General features: G+C 35.2%; 1 protein-coding gene across 2 annotated transcripts in view; it reads left to right on the forward strand.

Moving 5' to 3' along the window:
- STXBP5L (syntaxin binding protein 5 like) overlaps positions 1 to 19,881 on the forward strand; it is a 195,533-nt gene that overhangs the window by 72,917 nt on the left and 102,735 nt on the right. For both annotated transcript variants that reach the window (XM_009639096.2, XM_035894553.1), the window contains exon 5: positions 19,705 to 19,839. In XM_009639096.2, coding sequence (XP_009637391.1) covers positions 19,705 to 19,839 — 135 coding nt within the window. The remainder of the gene's footprint in view (positions 1 to 19,704; positions 19,840 to 19,881) is intronic.

Here is a 19,881-nt window from a genome sequence, read left to right on the forward strand (position 1 = left end):
CCTTCTGCAGCCTTCTCAGAACTAGAAAAATTTTGTCAGCTTTTTTTGAAAATGTTTTTCATTTTCCCTTCTATTTTCATAAACTGGTGTGAACAGGAGCGTGTTTGTTTTTCTTAAGGCCAGACACAAGCACTGTGATCCTTTAGGCTGATCTGTTGTTCAGTACTAGCCAGAGTACGCTGTATCAGGGAAATAATTCTTTTCTCTACCTTGAAAGAGTTTTATTTTTGTAAAATACTGGAAGTTTAGCAGAAATAAATTGTGAATTTGGGAAACTATGGTAAATGTCAAATGAATCAGACACTGTTTTACTAAATTTTACTTTATCAGTACCAAGTTGTAAAAATCCTTACTGAAAATAGATTAAATGAACGGTGGTGATATTCAAACTCAAAGAGAAGCTGCCCACTTTAATTTAGTCACCCAAATAAAACCTGCTACAATATTACAGTGCTTGAATGCTACACTTTAATTTATATGAAGAAAAAATTCTGTGTTTCTATTAAGGAATTAGGTCCATAGTCAGAAGAACAAGGTTCAGTGCATAAATGAAGCAGTTAGTTTTTTATGAGTCCTTGAGCAGTACCGTTATTCTGTATACCATCTTTGGGATGGATTTTTTTGACATTTGAAAACATAAGTATAATACATACTATAGTTTTGACTGGAAGTTTTAAGAGATATTATCTTAGTGTATGCATTCAGTGTTTCTTGAAGTGCAGCAACTTCTTTTAGGTATTTATGTATTTGCTTGTGCAGTGGGCAAAGATATCGGTACTTTACCAGAGCTGTGAAGTAAACATGCTTATCAAAGCTTTAGCTGCCATGAATCTGAAAATTGCTATGGAAATAGACTTTTTCTTTGTTGTTTCTTATTCAGATACATACCATGTTTGTACTTAAATGTCACCGAGTTGCAAGGGGGTTTTTGTGGAAAGTACTATGTAATGATTTAGAAAATATGCATCCTAATTCCAAAGAGTTTATAACCTATAGCAAAAGTGTATCAAGTGGCTTGGGACTGTATGAGGGAAGATGAAGAAGAAAAATTATATGTACATTTGCTAGCTGCTTCTGGACAGTAAGTCATCATTTTACATATGCTGAAATATTTGAATCTTAATATTCTCATCAGGTAGGTACATTATACACAATTTGTCAGTGATAAATCTAAATATTGTAGAAGTTATTCCAGTACATCTTGGTCTAGCTCTCCCAGCCAGCAACCTTCCATACAACCTAAGGAATCAATACTTAAAATAATGCAGTGTCTGTTTACCTGTTTCTGACAGCCTAAAATATTGGGCAAAATATTTGGAAACAAGTTGTTTGGAATGCTGGAAACCTTTGCATAAAAACAAATTTTGTGTAATGACATTTTTGAAAAGAGTTTTATAAAGGTTCTGAGGATGTAGTTATTTGTTACAAATGCATAGCTAGTTATACGGCCTTTTATCAAAGTCTAGTAAGTTGTGAGTAAAAAAAAAAGCTATTAGTTCTTTTATGCATATTTTAAGTAACTGATACAATCACTGCCATGTAAGTAATTTTTATTAGCATATCAAAGGCTATGAGGCAAATATCCTGATACACCGCTATATAATATTGTCAAAGAAGTAATTCCAGTTTTAAATTTAAAAAGAGTTTTCAATAAGTATGAAGAAATAACTTTGTAGGCGGTTCTTTTCTTCTCAGGGTTCTATAGCACTACCCTAAGTTTTGGGGTTTTCGTATTCAAGTACTTGGCTCCAGAATGAAACCTCTTCATTTTTATTGTATTTTCTTTTAACATACATATCAGTTAATTTCAAATCATCTGACTTTCAATTTTCTAAGCTTGATTACACATTTAGTATGTAAAATTCAACATAAGCCTCTAGGCAAGTAGCAAAAAAGCAAGGCTAAACCCCTCATTAACCCTTTCATTAATTTGGAACATTTCTCTGTATATATGCCTAACAGAGTCAAGTCTAAAAGAGCACTTCCTTTTTTTACTTTTTCCTGAATATATTTTTTATCTTTGAGCACAGAAGGTATGAACTATATGGTGCTCAGAGAAACAGCAAATAATGGTTGCCTTAGCTAGAAGAAATTTATGGCAAAATGGGTGTAAGGGGAATTTGGGAGGTTGATAAAGCAATAAGATCAAAATTGATTTTCTTCAAGAAATTCAAAGGTCTGTCTTCCAAAAATTAATGTCTTCTTCACTGTTGGAATAGTTAAAAAAAATTATTTTCATCCTCTCCTCTCCTCTTGCAAGAGGAGGTTAAGGGGAGGCAAGATTCATACTGAAGAGAGAAAGATTCTTTCTTTTGTTTTATGTTTGTGACCCAATGAATGAGCTCATTTAGATGTTTCTTAAACGGGGAGAAATGCTTGTTGACAGAGAACAGGTTTTAAAATACTGATGCATGTTTTCAGAAAACAGAAGGAAAGTGTTTAGACAGTCAAAGGCTAGTTCTTAAAAAAAAATTAAATATTTAGTTTCATTTTAGATTTAGACAGCTTTTACAGAGCCAAACGCATAATTATGCAGGTGCAGTTTACCTATGAAAATGGAGCATGATGATGCTTCAGATTTTCTTATTTGCATGTCTTTCTCGAGGACTTATAAAAATTCTAATTTTATTCGTACAGTATATTTGTCTCTTTGATATGCTGTTTGGTTTTTGGGGTGTTTTTTCTGAACAATTGGCAGATTTACTTCATGAAGTGATGCAATATAATGCAGTTTTATTAAAATTCTGATGTTTTGTCTGCTTGTGATGAGGAAGAACATTGTATTAGTCCAGATTCTTGACTAATTTTACTTCAATTAATTCACTTTCATGTAGAATCAGATTACTCTGAATTTTTAAATATGAGTCATGCAGCTGTTGGGTTCTGTTAGATGGATGAATGCTACTTAAGTCTTTGGCTGTTAACTCAGTGCACCAGTCTTCATATTGTTAAGCTGTTTCATTTGCAGTTTGCTTCTGTTTCTTGGCATTAAAGAATGCAGGATAATGGACTAAAATCTGCTCTTAGTAGTGTTTATGTATATATTTATATAACTACTTGAGTCAAATTTCCCTCAGGGTATACATGTATTCCCTCCCACAAAAGTAAAAACCATGTTCTTTTCTTCAGATATTGGGAACAACATAGATGTAAAGAGTAAAGAACTCTTAAATATAAACACAAATCTTGTTTGTAAATAGGTTTGAAGCACACTGGTTATCTTTCATTTATCAGGTAGCATTCAGTATTAAGACAATGAATGGTGTACGACCAATACTTCACTAACAAAATGCACGTCTGTAGTCATAGTGTGCAACCTCTCCAGATTTATTTTTTTCTTCTTCTGACCTATTGTTAAACTAATTTCCCATATGGTATGTTCTTGGTGACAAGCTATCTCCTAGAATATTGTAGCATGGGTCAAATAATTCTGGAATATGCTGATGCAACATTAACAATATTAACTTGTCTCTGATAATTCACTGCTCCTTTACTAAGTGTCTCTTTGGAGCAAGTATAAAAGGAACATTGAAGAATGAGACATAATGGCAAACTGATATTTTTGTTCTACAGTGTAATGTCCAGGACTTTTTAGCAAATTACATGGTTTTGCCCTGTATCAAAATATGACATTATCATCTTCATTTTCTGTTTTCATAATTGGAATGTTATACAATGCATTAAGAACCTTCAAGAAAATATAAGCATAAGCAATGTGTTTCTGTGCTTGGCCCCATACCAAGAGCTCTAATGATAACACAGTTACTCAAAGACATGTTTGATAGTAGCATATGGTTGTAATATATGATTTGCTGTTCCATTTACAAATAGGAAGCGCAGGTAAAATTTTTAACCCCTGAAAACACTCCATAAGAATCTCTTCAGTACCTTTGAAGGATAACATTATGGTGATGTTCCTTATGTTAGTCCCTCCTTTTCCTTCTTTGATGCCATGGGCAATGGCAGATTCATCTTCAGTAGACATTTAGGGCAAAATAAATAACAGGTACTGGAACTCAATGCTGTCTCTGTCTGCTGCAAAGAACATTAGGATCAAGCTAAACCACTGAAGCTGAGCTAGTTCAGTGGTGTTGACTGACATGGGGGATAGCCCTCCTCTTTTTCTTCTTTTAGCTGGTGCTGACTGGTGTGTTACAAGTGAGCCGACAGCACTACAACAGTTTATCCACTGACGTATTCTCAGCATACATGAACAGAATCTACAAGCTCTGTTGGGTCTTTAAATCCATCTGCATGCACTGTGCGCCGATGCCATAACTGTACCATAAGTGCCCTTCTGCAGGGGCATCACCAGGTGACAAAATCTCTGTAACTGGCTTTGGGGCTCTGATCTGTAACACTTTCTTCAGTGTTAAGGATATGCTGGCACAGAGTAAGAGGAGCCTTTTGAGCCAGTGACCTTTAGAGCAATGATCTCAGTTAGCTGTGACTTACTGTTAATTAGAAACTTGTCTCTTACATTTGAGATTTTGCAGCATTTGAACAAGGTGATTGAGAATGTTACTGCAATGCTTGGAAACAAAGAGAAGAAAATGGTATTTTTGGATCTGGTGACTTTTCTTTTGTGTTTTGGTCTGTATTCTTTCCTGAGAGCAGCTGTACCTTTGTCTATCTGTCTTGCTGTATCTTTGCAGGATTTGGTGTCCTGTGTTGTTAAGAGTTTACCTCATCAAAATGACAGCAAGAGGCTGTTGAATGAATGCTGCTGGCCGGCTGTGCAGTCTCAGCAGTACCTGTATCCATTTACTTGTGTGTTAGGGACTTGTGAGTTACTAAACTTAGATTATCCATCTCATTGGCTGTTCAAGGAACTGAATTCCTGTGGTGGCTTGCCTGCTCATAAACGAGCCTCCTTTTTAATATTGTATAACTGAAAATTCTGTATTGTTTATGTACTTCCAAATTAGTCAGAGGTCTGTCATGCACAAAAGTAGTTAACAGGCTCAGTGCAGTTGTACAGCCGTGCTGTATGACAAAACAGATTCTGTTTACATGGTGCGGTGCAGCATTTAGCTGTTCAAAAGAACACGGAATTCAAACACAAAGCAATATTTCACCATACAATCCTGTCTACCTTTTACAGTGAGAGACAATTTGTGAAAAGGATTTAAACTGTCTCAGGTTGATGATGGAAAAACCTGAGGAAAGCAAAAGAATCCATGCTGTTGATTGGCATTCACTTCCACATCTTGAAGTTTTTACAAAACTTCCTTGTGCGGATTCTTTTTTTGTTGTCTTATAAAGTGTGTATTGCCAAGTGTGAAGACAGTACACACCTCAAACACATAAGATAAATACTAAATGTGTCTTGCATCAGAATTTATCACTTTTGACAGAACGATGCTAAGGGATTTCAATAACCAATTAAAGTTGTTTGCGTGCAATTATTGCACTTGGCAAGGTTCCTGAAGCTCATAAAGAGCACCTCTGGTCTGTAGGGCTGTGCCTTAATGCTGCAGGGCAGGAAAGTGAACTTTGTCAAATGTCACTTTAGAAAGACAAAAGACTGGATACAAAGTTTCTCCAGTGAGACTGACCCAAATCATCTTTATGTAGTTGCCACACACCTCTGCCTTCTCTGTTAAAAAAAATAAAAAAATTACATTACATTCTTTTTTTCAGGTCTTGCATCATGTTATGGAAAATTTCATAGTACACGTGACCTGTAGGATCAGTGAGAGCCATAAGCTCATTCTGGAAAGGGGATATGCATCCTAGTTGAAATGATGAATGTCTTGGTCATAAAAAGAAGTCTAGCACAAGAATTTGGGTTTTTTCTTTAACATGCATTAGCTGAACAATCAACAAACAAAAATAAAAAACATAGATTAGATTGTTGATACCAAGAGTCAGCAGTATTGATTTGGTAGATATATGAGATTATGCATTCTACTAAAGTAGAATGAAAATTCACACAATCCATGAGATTTTCTTTTTAATAGATCTTAAATATGTGTGCCTTCTAGTGGATTGGGGCTGAAGGGACGTCCTCAGTCTAGTTCCCTGCAGCTGCAGACCAGACAACTCATATACCTCCTTTTATGCAATGAACAAGCTGACTATGTTTTGCATCAAGAGATGCTGGTCCCATATGATCCCAGTAAGAAAGGCACGCAGACTCTGTAAGGTGTCATTCAAAATGCTATTTGTTGGAGCTCACACTATAAAAAATGAGAGAATAGTATAGATAATCTTACATCCATGTATAGGCCGGGATCCCCGAGTTGTCCATCATCAAACAGGCCTCCAATCAGAAGGCTATGCAGACCCCATCCATAAGGTTATCCCATTTTTGTCATTGAAGTTATTATAGGATTTTGTTATGAGAAAACAGCTGTATTCATTATGTGTACTATCAAACAGACAGGACGTTCACACCAAAGCTTCCTGCTGCACCGTTAGATAAAGGCAAGGCCACACAGGTGGTGCAGTCACCAAGTGGGAGCTGCCTGCAGCTTCCCCTGTTAGAAGGAGCTGGGGGTGTGTATCCTGCGGCCAAGGGCTACGTGCAGTGCAACACAGCCTGAAGACCATGCCATATGCATGGCCCAGCACAGCGCGGCTTGCCCCTACCCAGGCTAACTGCTGTGTGGATCATTAGCTCTTCCATATGCAACTGTCTCCCAGTCAGGGTCATGACTCTATTATACAACTATTCAAGCTTAAGTCCACTGCTCCTCCTATTAGAGAGAATTGCTCCATGCTCATTTCATCCTTCTGATGGCAAGAAACCTTCCAGCTTCAAGACTAAATTTATTTTCATGGCCCTTTTATTCCCATTTATTATAATATTCTGGTATCCACAGTCATGCATTTTAAATATTATGTCTCTCTTCTTTACAGTTAAACAGCCCATTCATACCCATTCACAACCTGCTTTTTTTCTTTCTTTCTTCACTACAAAAATCAAGATTCTGTGTTTTCCTTTATAGATTTGCGTCTTCATTCCATTTTCTTTTCTTTGGCCTTTCTTCTCATATCAGTTCTCACTGAGCTGATGATTAGGTAAGGAAACGTATTCTAGATAGGGTCCCATCTGTGCTGTGGACATTGACATGACCACTTTCTTTTGTAGTCTCTGCAGGAATATGTTTACTGATGCATACAATAATATCTTCCTTTTATGTGGCTTCATCTTATCAGTGCTTGTGGTCTTGCTGTGATTGAGTAATACACCCATTACATTTCTTCACTGAGGTATATCTAGCTAGCAGGGAATGTGCTGCTTTTTTCAGTGCAATGCTTGAAGAGTGGAAGCAATGCAAGACGAGCAAAATTTAAATCATCTTTTTCCATCACTTCTGTATCATGAGTTCCAACCGTAAAGTGGAAGTTCTTATTCTTTGAAGTTTGAAGCCTTGCCATTTGCATTTTAAATTTCATTGCATTTCTTGTATTCTGCTTGTGCAGATTGTCCTTCCTCTGTCACATTGTGTCCCTAAGAGGTTTTGTTAGTATTAGTACCAAGATCACTTATGAAATTATAAGATCAGCTGTAAAATTAATGCTCGAGAATCCCTCAAATAGCCAGTAAAAGATTTCCTTTTTAGTAAAATCAAGTGGAAAATAGACATTAAAACCAGAATCTTATAGTGATGTTTTTTGTAAGTGCTGTATTTAATTTTGACATATGCTAGATTTCCTACAATTGGAGTATTCTGGAACAGCCTGCCTTTGGTAAGCCTACTTTCCCTATTTTGCCATAACTTTTCAAAATTTGTCCTTCTGAAACTCAAAACCTTAGTTAGTGTGTATTTTTAAGTATATTTGAGCAATTAATAGTAACAACACAGTCACAACAGCGTAGAGGACAACATGGCTTAACTTTATTTCTACCAGTTTTAATTTTTTTACTCTTAGCTTCTTGGGTGGGATTTGTAATACAATCTGAGTTGCTGTCACTGCAGAGAAAGTTCTGCAAGAACTTAAGCTGGCTAGTTTAAAACTAGTTTGGTTTCTCTATGCTTAAATTACACCAGGATAGATGTTACTTTAAAATAAGTCACCTTTTATTGATTCATTGACTGTTTACTAGAGAAATCTGTTGGTTGACATTTCCAGGAATATCTAGACCCTACAGTTATTAGCAATACTTGTTTTCTTATCTCTACATGATGCAATAAACTCTCTTCTAATTACAGAACTGAACTCCTGGTCATATTTTTCATTCTAGAATATTTACAAGATCTATGTTTATATCCAGATCGAACCTTAAATTTAAGATTCTCTGTTCTTTTTTTAATGGTTATTTTCACAGTCTTTCCCCAAAGTAGCTTTTATTCCACCAGGATTCTGCCAATATTATTATTTTCAGTTTCATTTCAATTAAAAGTGGTCTAAGTGCATTATGCCACAGTATCTGGTTTTATTCCTGTTTGCTAAACAACTTATCTGAAGGCAAATAGAGCTGTCTAAGATACTTAAGATCTATTTTTACACAGCTCTGTACGTAGTTCTATTTCCATAATGAGACTTTAAAATATGCAATAATAACATTAGCACAGTATATAGTAATTTGATTTTTTATAACTACTCAGAAAAGTTTCAAAACAGCAAATACAGTTACTGTGTTACATTGGTTACATATGTATCTTCATTTTAAAAGCATGTATCCAGAACTTAAGAAAACACATGATGAATAATTTGGCAAATGTTTTTCTATTTCATGTTTCTCAATCAATTACAAATCAATTTGCATTTTCCTCACATTGGTGCATTAGAAGCAGGTTAACAGAAAATGGCTGATAAGCTATATATGAATTATGAAAGATGCTTGCAACCAATCACTTCTACTTTCCCACTATTGCTAAAACTGTACCAGATAGCCTCTACTTCCCCCAATCCACCCCTGAGCTGTTCATTTGACTCACTATTTATTTAAAGCTTTTTACATAAATTATTTTGGCAAATACATAAAAGAGTCTTGGGATTTGATCTGAGACTGTGGAAAGTATATCAAGTGAAGTTTTCTAAACAAGAATTTTCTCAACTCTGAAACACCAAGATCACTGTTTCTAGCTGGTAGTAGGCCAAATGTTGTAGCTATACAGAGAGCATAATTAAAATGTTTGAAAAGTGAAATTTACTTGTAACAGTTAATGAAATAAATTAATACATTTGCTATATGTATATGCAAGTGTATGAATGCGTGTGTGTGTGTGTGTACATGTGCATACAGATACACAAATATATGAAATCATCATGACCCATAGAACTGCTGAAGAAAACTGCGTAGCTAGCACAATTACCTGAGGACTTGACAACAGTACAGGGACTAGAGGGCCCTCCGGCCTGCCAAACCTTCTTTTGCAAATTACTTCTTGCTCTATGTCACTCTGGCTGTACTTCCTTCTATTATTTCTATGAGAAAACATGTATCTCTTCAAAATTCCATTTTGTAAAACATCTTTGTGAAGTTTTGGTTTACTTCAATAGGGAAGAAAAACATGTTCTGAATTATTTAATTTTTATATGTCACCTGGCCGCCTCTCATTGTCTGCCTAACTTGTGTGGTGCTTTCTTAGAAAAAAAATCCTTTAGCTCTTAGCAGTAGACATAATGTTGCTATATGCTGTAAAACTTCAGCTCATACACCAAGTAGCATGCTTGTTGTTTCTAATGCTTTATAGAAAATAAAGGATGTTTGTCAGTAGATTTTTGCTTTTTTGAGAAAACACAGGGTAACATGTTGTGTTGTTTTCACATAGCAGCTGTGTTGCCAAACTGCTCTGAGGCCAGGTTTGGATAGCAAAATATAAAATATGTACACAGAGCCATACATTGAGCAACTGCATTTTGTGGCCTTAGTCATAACAAATGACAAGTCCAATACTGTAATACAAAAATGCATCATCTACTTCAAATCATACATACTCATTTTAGACATGAGCTAAAAAAAGATGTTTTTTAAAATTTAAACAAGTTCAGAGAGCATAAACAGTCTACATTATCAGTGGGAATTTTCAGCTTGCTACAGTTATAGTATAGTTACAGGAATTCTATGGTTTTGTTTTTTGAAGTTTTCGAACTTGAGGTTTGAGACATCTTTCATAGTCCTGTTCAGATCTATTCTTTGACCTTTGTTACATTAGGTTTCCAGTCATCTATTAAAGCAGTGAGGAATATGCGCCCATTCTGTTGCAGTAAGTCATTTGGTTCTTGGAAACAACGCCACCACCCCTTTCCTGCCCAGGCACATGGCAGTTTCAAGCAGAATCCAATGCAATGATTTAGGATACTTTTCCTTCTGTCACAACAAACTCTGGGCATTATTCCAGTAAATCAGAAATAGAGCTAGTAATGTCAGTGTTGAGATTATCTCATTAAACAGTACATGAGCAGGAAGAGAAGAGAGACCACAGATTGCAGAAAAACAAGGACCGTTAATCACAGAGTCCCTGTCTGCTGAAGCATAACAAATGAGAACAGCTGGTCTCCAATAAGTCTACATGATTTTAATTGATGGAAGCTGTTTAGAAAAAAAGTACATATACATAGAAAAAGTATACACATGTAAAAATGCAATTTAATTTTTTTTACTTTTAAGTCTATTTCAGTGTTATCCTGGTAGTAGAGAGTCATTCAAAATAGCTTGATCGATATTGATATAAAAGAAGATTTAAGCTCATTATAGTAAGAATGAATGTATGATATAAACACAGATTTGTGTGTGTTGCAGCAAACAGGGGATGAAATAATAGCATATCTTTAGTTTACTTTTCTAACAGCTGTGTAAAGTTAAGCTGTTTAGCAAAAGACAAATTTCAACCTTTTATCTTTGAGCTAAGTCCCAATTTACTTTTTTGAAACTATGAGACTGGGAAGAAAAATTGTGGGTTTGAATTATCGCTTCGGTGTTGGGTGAAAGGATGAGAGAAACTCTACCCTTAGGGGTTTTTTTTAATGCAGCTGCTACAAAATCAATGAAAGTAATAAATCAAAAACTTTCTTTTTTGAGAACATCATTTCTCTCTTCCATCCTTTGGTTTTTGGCTTTCTTTTATTGCAAAGAAACTCAGTGGCTACTATTGTGGTCCGTATTGCCTGTCACTGTCACTATGCTTGGTATTACAACTTTTACTTAACCTTCAAAGAAATTAATGGAGAACAAGTGAAGTACTACAAATAAGAAATAGTGATTTCACAAGCCAATAGACAAGAGAAAAACCATGTATGTTGTCTTTCCTCTAAAGATGAAAGCAGGAGTCTGTTTGCCAACCCTGTTTCATTAATTTGTTCACTTCACTGATTTTGTGGAACTTTTCTTCTCATTTTTGTTGTCTGATGACCTTGAGTTGGCATCAGAAACAAATTGGAAGCCAATGGAAAGTATGCTGGTTTCTTCCAGCATCTTCTTTTATTTAAGGAAGCAAGTTTGCATATAATTTCCTTGTCTTTTTTCCTTGTGTCCAAGCCTCCATGTTACACCTGTTCAACCTACTGCATTACTGTTGTGATGTAAACATTAAAGGTCTAAGCAGGGAAAGTATGCCACTGCCATTGGCAGTGATCCTGTTCCCACATGCAAGACATCCCAATGAATTTACAGTCAAAACCATAAAAGGCAGTTGACAAAAGAGGGCATCTCTTTGCTCTGCATTTGTCAAAGAGGAAGGAAAGTAATTTTCTGTCATCCTGAAGATTAAACAAATTATTAGCAGCAGAGGATACAAAAGTTGTCATCCGCTTGCACACTGGGGTTTCAAAAGTGATAATTAAGTTGTTCTGGAGCTCCAGTAATGCCAGTTAACATGATGCAGTGCTGCTGCAAAGGCAGATAGCCATTGAGTTACCAAGGGTGTGGGTTTAAATCTGTGTATCTTGTATTATAGGAAGGTATAGTGCAGCTGTCTTTTTGTATGTATTATGGCATGCTGAACAGGCCAGGATGATCTTTTATGGAGTTGTAAGAAGTTTAGTGATAAGAAGAAAAACTGGTAGAAGCCAAAGGACCTTGTTGCATGCTGTATTCTTTGACTGTCCTTGTAAAGTGCTCGTGATATCCTTGTTTTTATCTAAATACATAAATTCAGTCTGTATTCAAGGGAGATCTCCAGGTTTACTAATCTCATAAAATGTAATGCATCTAATATGTTTTTGAACATGCTTTTTCTGATTTGTTCTAGGTTCGTTTGAGATAACTGCTTTAGCAGGAGGGTTGGACTAGATTATCTCCTGAGGTCCCTTCCAACCCTTGTCATTCTGTGATTCTGTGGAAATAATTTATGTTAACACATAATATTATGAGTTATGTGTATGTTATGTGTAATACATTTATGTTATAAATGCTTATGTAGTTGCTACCCTAACATCTTATGCCAAGTATTTATGGAATGCTGTAAACTATTAATTACAGTAATGATTGCAAATTAATTTGAAATAGTAAACTCACAATTCAAGAATCGGCCTAAATTTAGACTTATAGGGTTATTTCACCTGCCCAGAAGTTTTGCACAGGAACTCCTAGCTTTTGAAGAAGCTTTTACTCTTGATTGTTTTAATAGGAAAGAAGGAAAATGAGGAACCAAATATACTACCAATAGTGCTTTGTTTTGCACTTCATATATTAGGTTTTAACACTTTAAAGGATTTATGATCAGTCCCAATTTCTAAAAATCAGGATGCTTCAGAATGTGCCAATAGATCCAAAGGAAAAAGAAACCCAGCTAGGGACAAAACCAAAACATCTTGAGAAAGAAATAGTTTTTCAACTGCATTTCTTAAAATTTCTTTTTTTTTTTCTGCTTCTTGTATTCCTCTTTCTTATTCTTGTAGCTTGTTTAAGTATAATATTTCAGGTAATATGCATGTATCTTAAACACTTTGAAAGCAGCCACGGGCCACCTGCCAATTGACACATCTAAATAATTGCAGAATGGCTGCATAAGCTTTTTTGCTGTGTCAAAATAAATAACTGTATAAGGTGTCTATCAGCACCATTTAAGCCTATTTGCCTAAAATGAAACTGTAAAGTCAAAATGTTTTCCTAACATTTTTTGCAAATAAAATTTATAGAAATGGGGGTGGTGGTACGGGTGGTGTCTGTTAATTATACACAGCATGTTCACAAAGAGCTAGAAGAACACTTTGCTTAGGATATATTTATATTGAAATTATAGTTTAGAGATGGAACCTTGATTTGTACCTCAGCATTTGTAGGGAATCTTCCATCATTGAAATTCTTTAAATCAAGACAGGTATTTTTTAGTAAATTGTTCTAGTTCAAGCGATAATTAATTTGAAGAAATCCTGTGGCTGTGTTAAGCAGAAGAGAGGACCCCCATTATATTACAATCCACAGATTAAATTATTGCTGTTGTACAAATAATGACTGTAACGAATACTTGTAGCTAAAGCAATATAAAATAAAGACAAATAAAACTGTTCTGTGAACTGATTAGGTAAGCTGAATAATCTGAGATACTGAACTTGAAAGAGACGTTGGCAAACAAACAGATGTGTAGCACTAGAAAAGTAACTGTTACCACTGCTTTGAATCCATATTTCATTCACGTTCCTTTGTAAGGAACATGTATTGAATTGCCTCATGTAAAGCAATTAATTTTACTGTCTCTCTCTTTAAAACATTGATTGCTACAGACTACTTTAAGAGGACTGAGCTTAAATAATGTCTTCAAGTGGTCCTACTGTTTGCAAGTATTGATAGTTCAGTCAGGAAATAGGCACAGTAACATGTGAGCTAAACGATGACTTGTTTCACAGTGTTTAACTGTAAATAGTTTGACTTTCATTAATAACCTAGAATGTATTGCTAGAGATGATTCACTGAGTAGTTATAAACAGAATAGGCACATTCAGCTCCTGACTAATTTGATGGAAAAATAGCACTAAGTTCTAATTACTACACTCTTCGTTAGATATTCTTCACCTACCCTGTCCTGTCATAAACTTTAATTGTAGTGTATGCGCTATAGTTTTAAAACAGCAAAGAATATTTGGGCCGTCTATATAACACTCAACTGGAAAAAATCCAGAGATGGAAATGTTCATGCACTATTTTGATAATGTATTTTACCCTACTATTCCTCTTGTGTTCAGATATCCCTAAATAACAAATACACCAATGCCTTTGTTATGCTGTCACCAGGATCCAATGGATTTTATGTACAATAAGTTTTCAGCTCTACTTCACTTCTATGTAAGTAATTCAAATGTAAGATAAGAAGGACCAAGTGATTTTAATTCGAAGTGTTGACTGATGATGCTAGCAGAAAACATATGTGAAACACATTTTTTTCTTAATTTAAATTAAAACTAAACCACACTTAAAAAACAAGTGGGCCACAAGAATCCATCTCAAAGGCACGTTTGGTTCATTCAGTGTCTGTTAGGATCTATGTGGGGGGGGCTACTGTAAGTTTTTGAAGCTATCTTGTGTGGTACGTGGAGAATCTAGTTTGAATAGAAGGTTTCATGTTGTGATATGTTGTCACCAAGACCCTGAAAGGAAAAACTGTTCAGATGTATTGAACTGCTATATATTTCATTTGAGTCTTAGTCATGCCAGTTAGTAATTTGAAGTATTATTTCCTCTACTCTTATATCAGCCCAAGAGACTGTGCATACACTTCAAGTAAATTAAACTAAAAGTTTAAGTTAAACATTGGAAATCCTAATAATGGAGTTCATCTTGGATTTCTGCCCTCCTAGGACTTCCTGATATATAATCACTCAAACAGTCCATGTTGCAGGGGAAACACGGTTATGATTACTATGCACAGACCCAGCTCACAACCATGCGGGGAACTGCACAGCCATCTGCTGCAACCATATCCCATGATATGAACGGCAGACTGCATGGATTGCTGCTGTTGTGCATGTCTTCTACATGTCTTACATAGCTGATGAGTTCCAAATTTATATGTAGTCCAGGGAGAAGACTAAATACTTCCAGAGGCCAAAGAGCTCATAATTTACATCTTTTGCATGATCTGCTGGAGACAACTCCATTTCTTCATTGTCTATAGCTTTAGCCTGTGTTTCTATTTTGGCACTTCAGGTCAGCTACAAATTACTTTACTTGAATATCTGTCTAGATGTTCCTGTGTGCATTTCATGACTTATAGCAATAAACTCAGCTGTAACATTCCCTTGTGAACTGACAGAAAAGTAACCTGATGCTTTCTGAGAATACTGGCTAGCCAGAAGCTCCCTCAGAAAGGCCAGCCTGCTTTCAACCACTGGAGAAGGAGGGGCACTAGATGACTCTGGTCTTCTTTCTGTGTCACTGAGGACTTTTCATATTACTTTTGTTCAAAAATACCAAAAGGTTAAAGAAGCAGGGAGGGGAAAATACAAATTCAGTTGCAGTTTTGATGTCAAGGAATGACCAATTAAATAATTAAATTGGAAAAACTGTTCATCATTTTGACAAAAATGCAATTTCTTCTCCCCACCTTCCATGGCTCTCCCTACCCTCCACCAGGAATAGTGTTCCAGGAAAATGTTTCATACTAAAAATAGAAAAACAAAAACAACAAAGCAGAGGCAGAAGGAAATGTTCTCAAAATTATCTTTTATTTTTCTTAGAACAATATGATTAGTACAATAAAGATGGTTTTAAGCCTTCCAAGAATTTTTACTAGTATTTCAGAGAATGTAGCAATCTAAATTATTTTAACATTGTAGTAGTCTACTAATATGCAATGATTTTTTTTATTTTTTTTTGGTCAGAGTTGTTAGACTGTGGAGCGCTGTGATTTTCTGAAAAATATACCTTTTCAAGATTTGCTAGTCAGAATATATTCCTTTCTAAAATGAGGTTCAATGTTTTGACAATGGCTCTTCAAGTTATTCCATTATATCTCTTATACTGCTTACATAATTTTAGAAACATTTTCAGGAGTTTTGCTAAAGAGTTTTTGCTTAATAAATTCTGATTTAGGTGTTTTATTTGGCACCTACTGTTCTTTTTTAAATTAGATTTTATATCCTGTTTTGTGCTGTTGATACAATGTTCCAGACCATTTTGGCAGCATAGGAACACCTTTTTTGGTATCAGTCCATGTTTTTTCACTATTTCTTATAACAATCATTGAGATTCATATTGTGGTTAGCTGCTAAGAATGTATAATATCCACATTTCTGACTGACTCTGTAAATGATCAACATTGAGCAAATTTTCAGGTCTTTGTATAATTGGGTTCCATGTTATCTCAATCAGATTGACAATCTGATTAAATTTTGGCAGAAGCTCTTCATACTGGCATAAATCACTACAACCCCTACCTACTTAAGAAGAAAAATAGCCTTTCTTCTGGATAATTGACTGTTTTTTCTAAAGGCATCAAAGGACATCTTAATTTGCTTGTGGGATACATGACTAATGGAAGGATACCTTTCATCCACAATGAAAACTACAGTAGGAGACTTCATTGTTTTCTCTTGAAGAAATCATTATATAATTTCAGTGCTTACTGAAACTGAAGATGTTCATTAAAAATCTGAGTCTTGCTTCAAAGCTTTCAAGCCTCAAAGACATGTTAATATTTTCTGTAAAAGTGAAAAGTCAATAATACATAAAGCAGTTAGCATTTAATTTACATACTGTAAAAGAAAACTACTTCAGAGCAGCACATGCTTTTCTGAGAATATGAAAATCATATGGCTTTATTTGGCAAAGCCTAACAATGTATTGTATTAAAATGCCTAATAATCTCTGTGCTCTAATAAGTTTGATGCATAGCTGGATTGTCTTTAAGGAAATAACATTTTCTTATAAGCTTACATATCATAAAAGGTGGTATTTGATAATGTGTAAAAACAGTTTGGGTAAACAATTAAGATTCATAGTGTAGTTTTCATTGTGGAAGAAAGAACATGCAGAATACTTTCTTATCTGGCTGTCTCATAAATCTATCAAGACAAAATGAAACTATTTAAGAGGAAATAGCTGAGCTTAAGAAAACAGTAACATTTGTGGTAATTTTCTTCATTCTTTGGCAACACCTAATTCTATTCTGGTCCTTCATACTATATATCCAGATGTAGTAGCTACTGGTGTCTGGGATTTCAGATAGGTCAGTAGGAAAATAAGTCTAGTAACTGATGGCCAGTGGTTAGTACTTTAGTCTAATTTTTCTTTTACCGTAGGACCTTGCTCTTGAAACATTATGTTCTTGAAATTTTAAACCCAAGGTGGGCAAATGGAGGACACGCAGTAGCTGTGAAATCCATCTAGTGTGATGGTTGTTGTGGCACTACACACTAGATATCATAACCTAGAAGCAAATTTCAAAAAAAGCAGCTCAAAGCAGCCTCATAGTGTGTCTGAGGTGATTTTGAGACTTTATTCAGTATTAGATCCAGTCTTGTGCTTTGGAGACCAAGTTTTCCACAGTACACCATACTGGCTTGTGAATGGATTTATCATAGTACTGAAAATTAATGCGGTCCTGGGTGGACTTGAACCTGCTTAGTCTGATGATACAACAGCAAGAATTTGGAGTAGCAGCATTCAAGTCAGCTAGGGTTCACTTTGTAATTCATGAGTTATTTGTCAGCCACCAGACAGATACATTTTCAACACTTTCAAAGTCACAAGTATTTTCTCTCCCAGTTTACTACATTTAACAGTTTACTACAAAAAAGTGCTGAATGAACATCAGTGTGAAGTGGTTAAGAGGATTTATCAACCAGGGACTAGGGAGGTTTTGCATGGGCTTGGACCTAACAGGGCGTACCTATGGTTTAGAGTGCAAGCAAGAAAGGTAGAGCTAGTACAGAAATGCAAGAAATAAAAAAAATTTGGACTAAATATGAATCTAACCATAAGTGTAGCAAATGGTGTGTCTGAAGAGAAAGCAAAATAAATGGAGTTGTTTAGTTTAAGGAGAAGAATCAGGAAAAATGTGAAAACCATCTTCACATTTGTAAAACTACAAAGTGAAAAGGGCAAATTATTCTTTGCATCTGTTATGAACAGAACAATAAAACTTAACAGCTTTAACTCCAGCAAGGAATGTGTAGGAGGCATACACCTTCTGCAATTTTTTCTGTCAGATATTTGTCGATCTGACTGCACCCACAGTACTAAGTTGCTGCTGGAAGGCATTTTCAGTTATCTATACTAAACTGTAATTCCCATTCTCAAAGCAATTCTCTTGAAAAACTTTCCACTAAAGGCAGTGGAATTATTGCCAAAATTAGACAACTAACGGTAAAATTTAACCTTTTACAGATGGATAGCACAAAGCCTATATCATACTTAAGTCTCACTTGAATCAACAAAACAAGGTTTCTGTGAAGGGTAAGCCTTATTCTGGATTCATGATTCAGTGATAATTTTCCCCATAAATTAGAATGCGAAGGCTGCATATTTCAGCTCTGTTCAATCCAGTGTGATAAATAAGGCCAAAAAAAAATCTGCTCACTTGAATGCATTCAACGTTAATATTCTGATACACGATTAGATACTTAGAAAACTGCAGAACTATCCAAATATTGCATAGAATCTGTTTGGAATCGTCTTGTTCATTGAGAGTACCTTACAAAGAACAATTACAGAAAGCGTGTGAAATTTGTATGAATATTAAACAATTCCTTTAATTCAACAGGTGGCAAATGTTGTACTCAGAGGACTTTACATGACTGAGAGGGCAAAATTACTGGATGATAGCCAGCACCTCTCACTCCTTTATAATTAATCCACAAAGATTGCTGCACCATAAAAACTGAAAAATTGAAAAATATGTATGTTTTTAAATACTGTTTAAACATTTGTGGGGGAGGAAGGTGTTACGGGTAAAAATTATTGCATAGCTGCTAAATCAAGTTTCTATAAAAAAGCTAGAAATAGCCTGCTTGTGGAGCTGAATGATAAATATAATAACGTATGGCATACCAAGCAAAATACTTGGTTTTTGTCAAAATTTCTGAGGCAATACCATAAGATCAGATTACATTTCAGTTTCTCGAGGTAGCATGCATTCCATTATATTTTAGCAGCAAATTTTTTTTTATTTCTTACAGATTTACTTTTGCTTGAATGCATGTAATATCTATATAATAACTATAATATCAAATAATCCTGAATCTACTCATTCATCATCTGTGAAAACTTTTATATATTACCATGAGAAACTGTTGTGACATCTTTCCAAGCTAATACAACACTGGTTCATCACCCTGTAAGAATGATATGAGTGTAGGATTCAGTGTGTCTATGATATAATACTTAACTGCATTTGGTAATGCTCTTATCTAGTGCCCTACACTCCCAGGTAGCCAATGAAGTGAATGTTTTCTTGTGTGAATGATGGCATTATGCTTCTGTTGTACAAAACATTAATCCTGCTGATGTCCTTTAACTTCTGGGTTTTGAACTGGAAAAATTGCTCATTCTAAGAGAAATAAGAAAGCCTAACATGAGAGTCTTGGATACTATCGTAGTGCAATTTACATACTCATGGAGATAGCATGACTTATTTCAGAGCTCTTTTTTTCCTGCCCTTAATATAGGTAGGCAAGATGGCCCTGTTTTGTTTCATGTTCTCTTTTATACTCTTTCTGGAGATGACCCCCAAAATCTGCACATAATGCTATGCCTCCTGGGCAGGCTTTTCTCAAGTTATAAAATGGAAAGAACGATTATTTCATCTTCAAAAGTGTTAAAAATGTTGTCGATATGATATTCAGTCACTTTTTTTTGTTTCTCCTTTCCAGGATTACTTACTGCCATTTACCTTTCCAGAGTAAATGGCTTTATGTTGGAACAGAGAGAGGAAATACACACATTGTAAATATTGAGTCCTTCATTCTTTCTGGATACGTTATCATGTGGAACAAGGCAATAGAACTGTAAGTGCAGACTTTTTTGCATTTGTGTCTGTGGTAATTTTC

Source organism: Egretta garzetta, unplaced genomic scaffold (assembly GCF_000687185.1).
Source record: "Egretta garzetta isolate BGI_Z169 unplaced genomic scaffold, ASM68718v1 scaffold85, whole genome shotgun sequence".
Classification (NCBI taxonomy): Eukaryota; Metazoa; Chordata; class Aves; order Pelecaniformes; family Ardeidae; genus Egretta; species Egretta garzetta.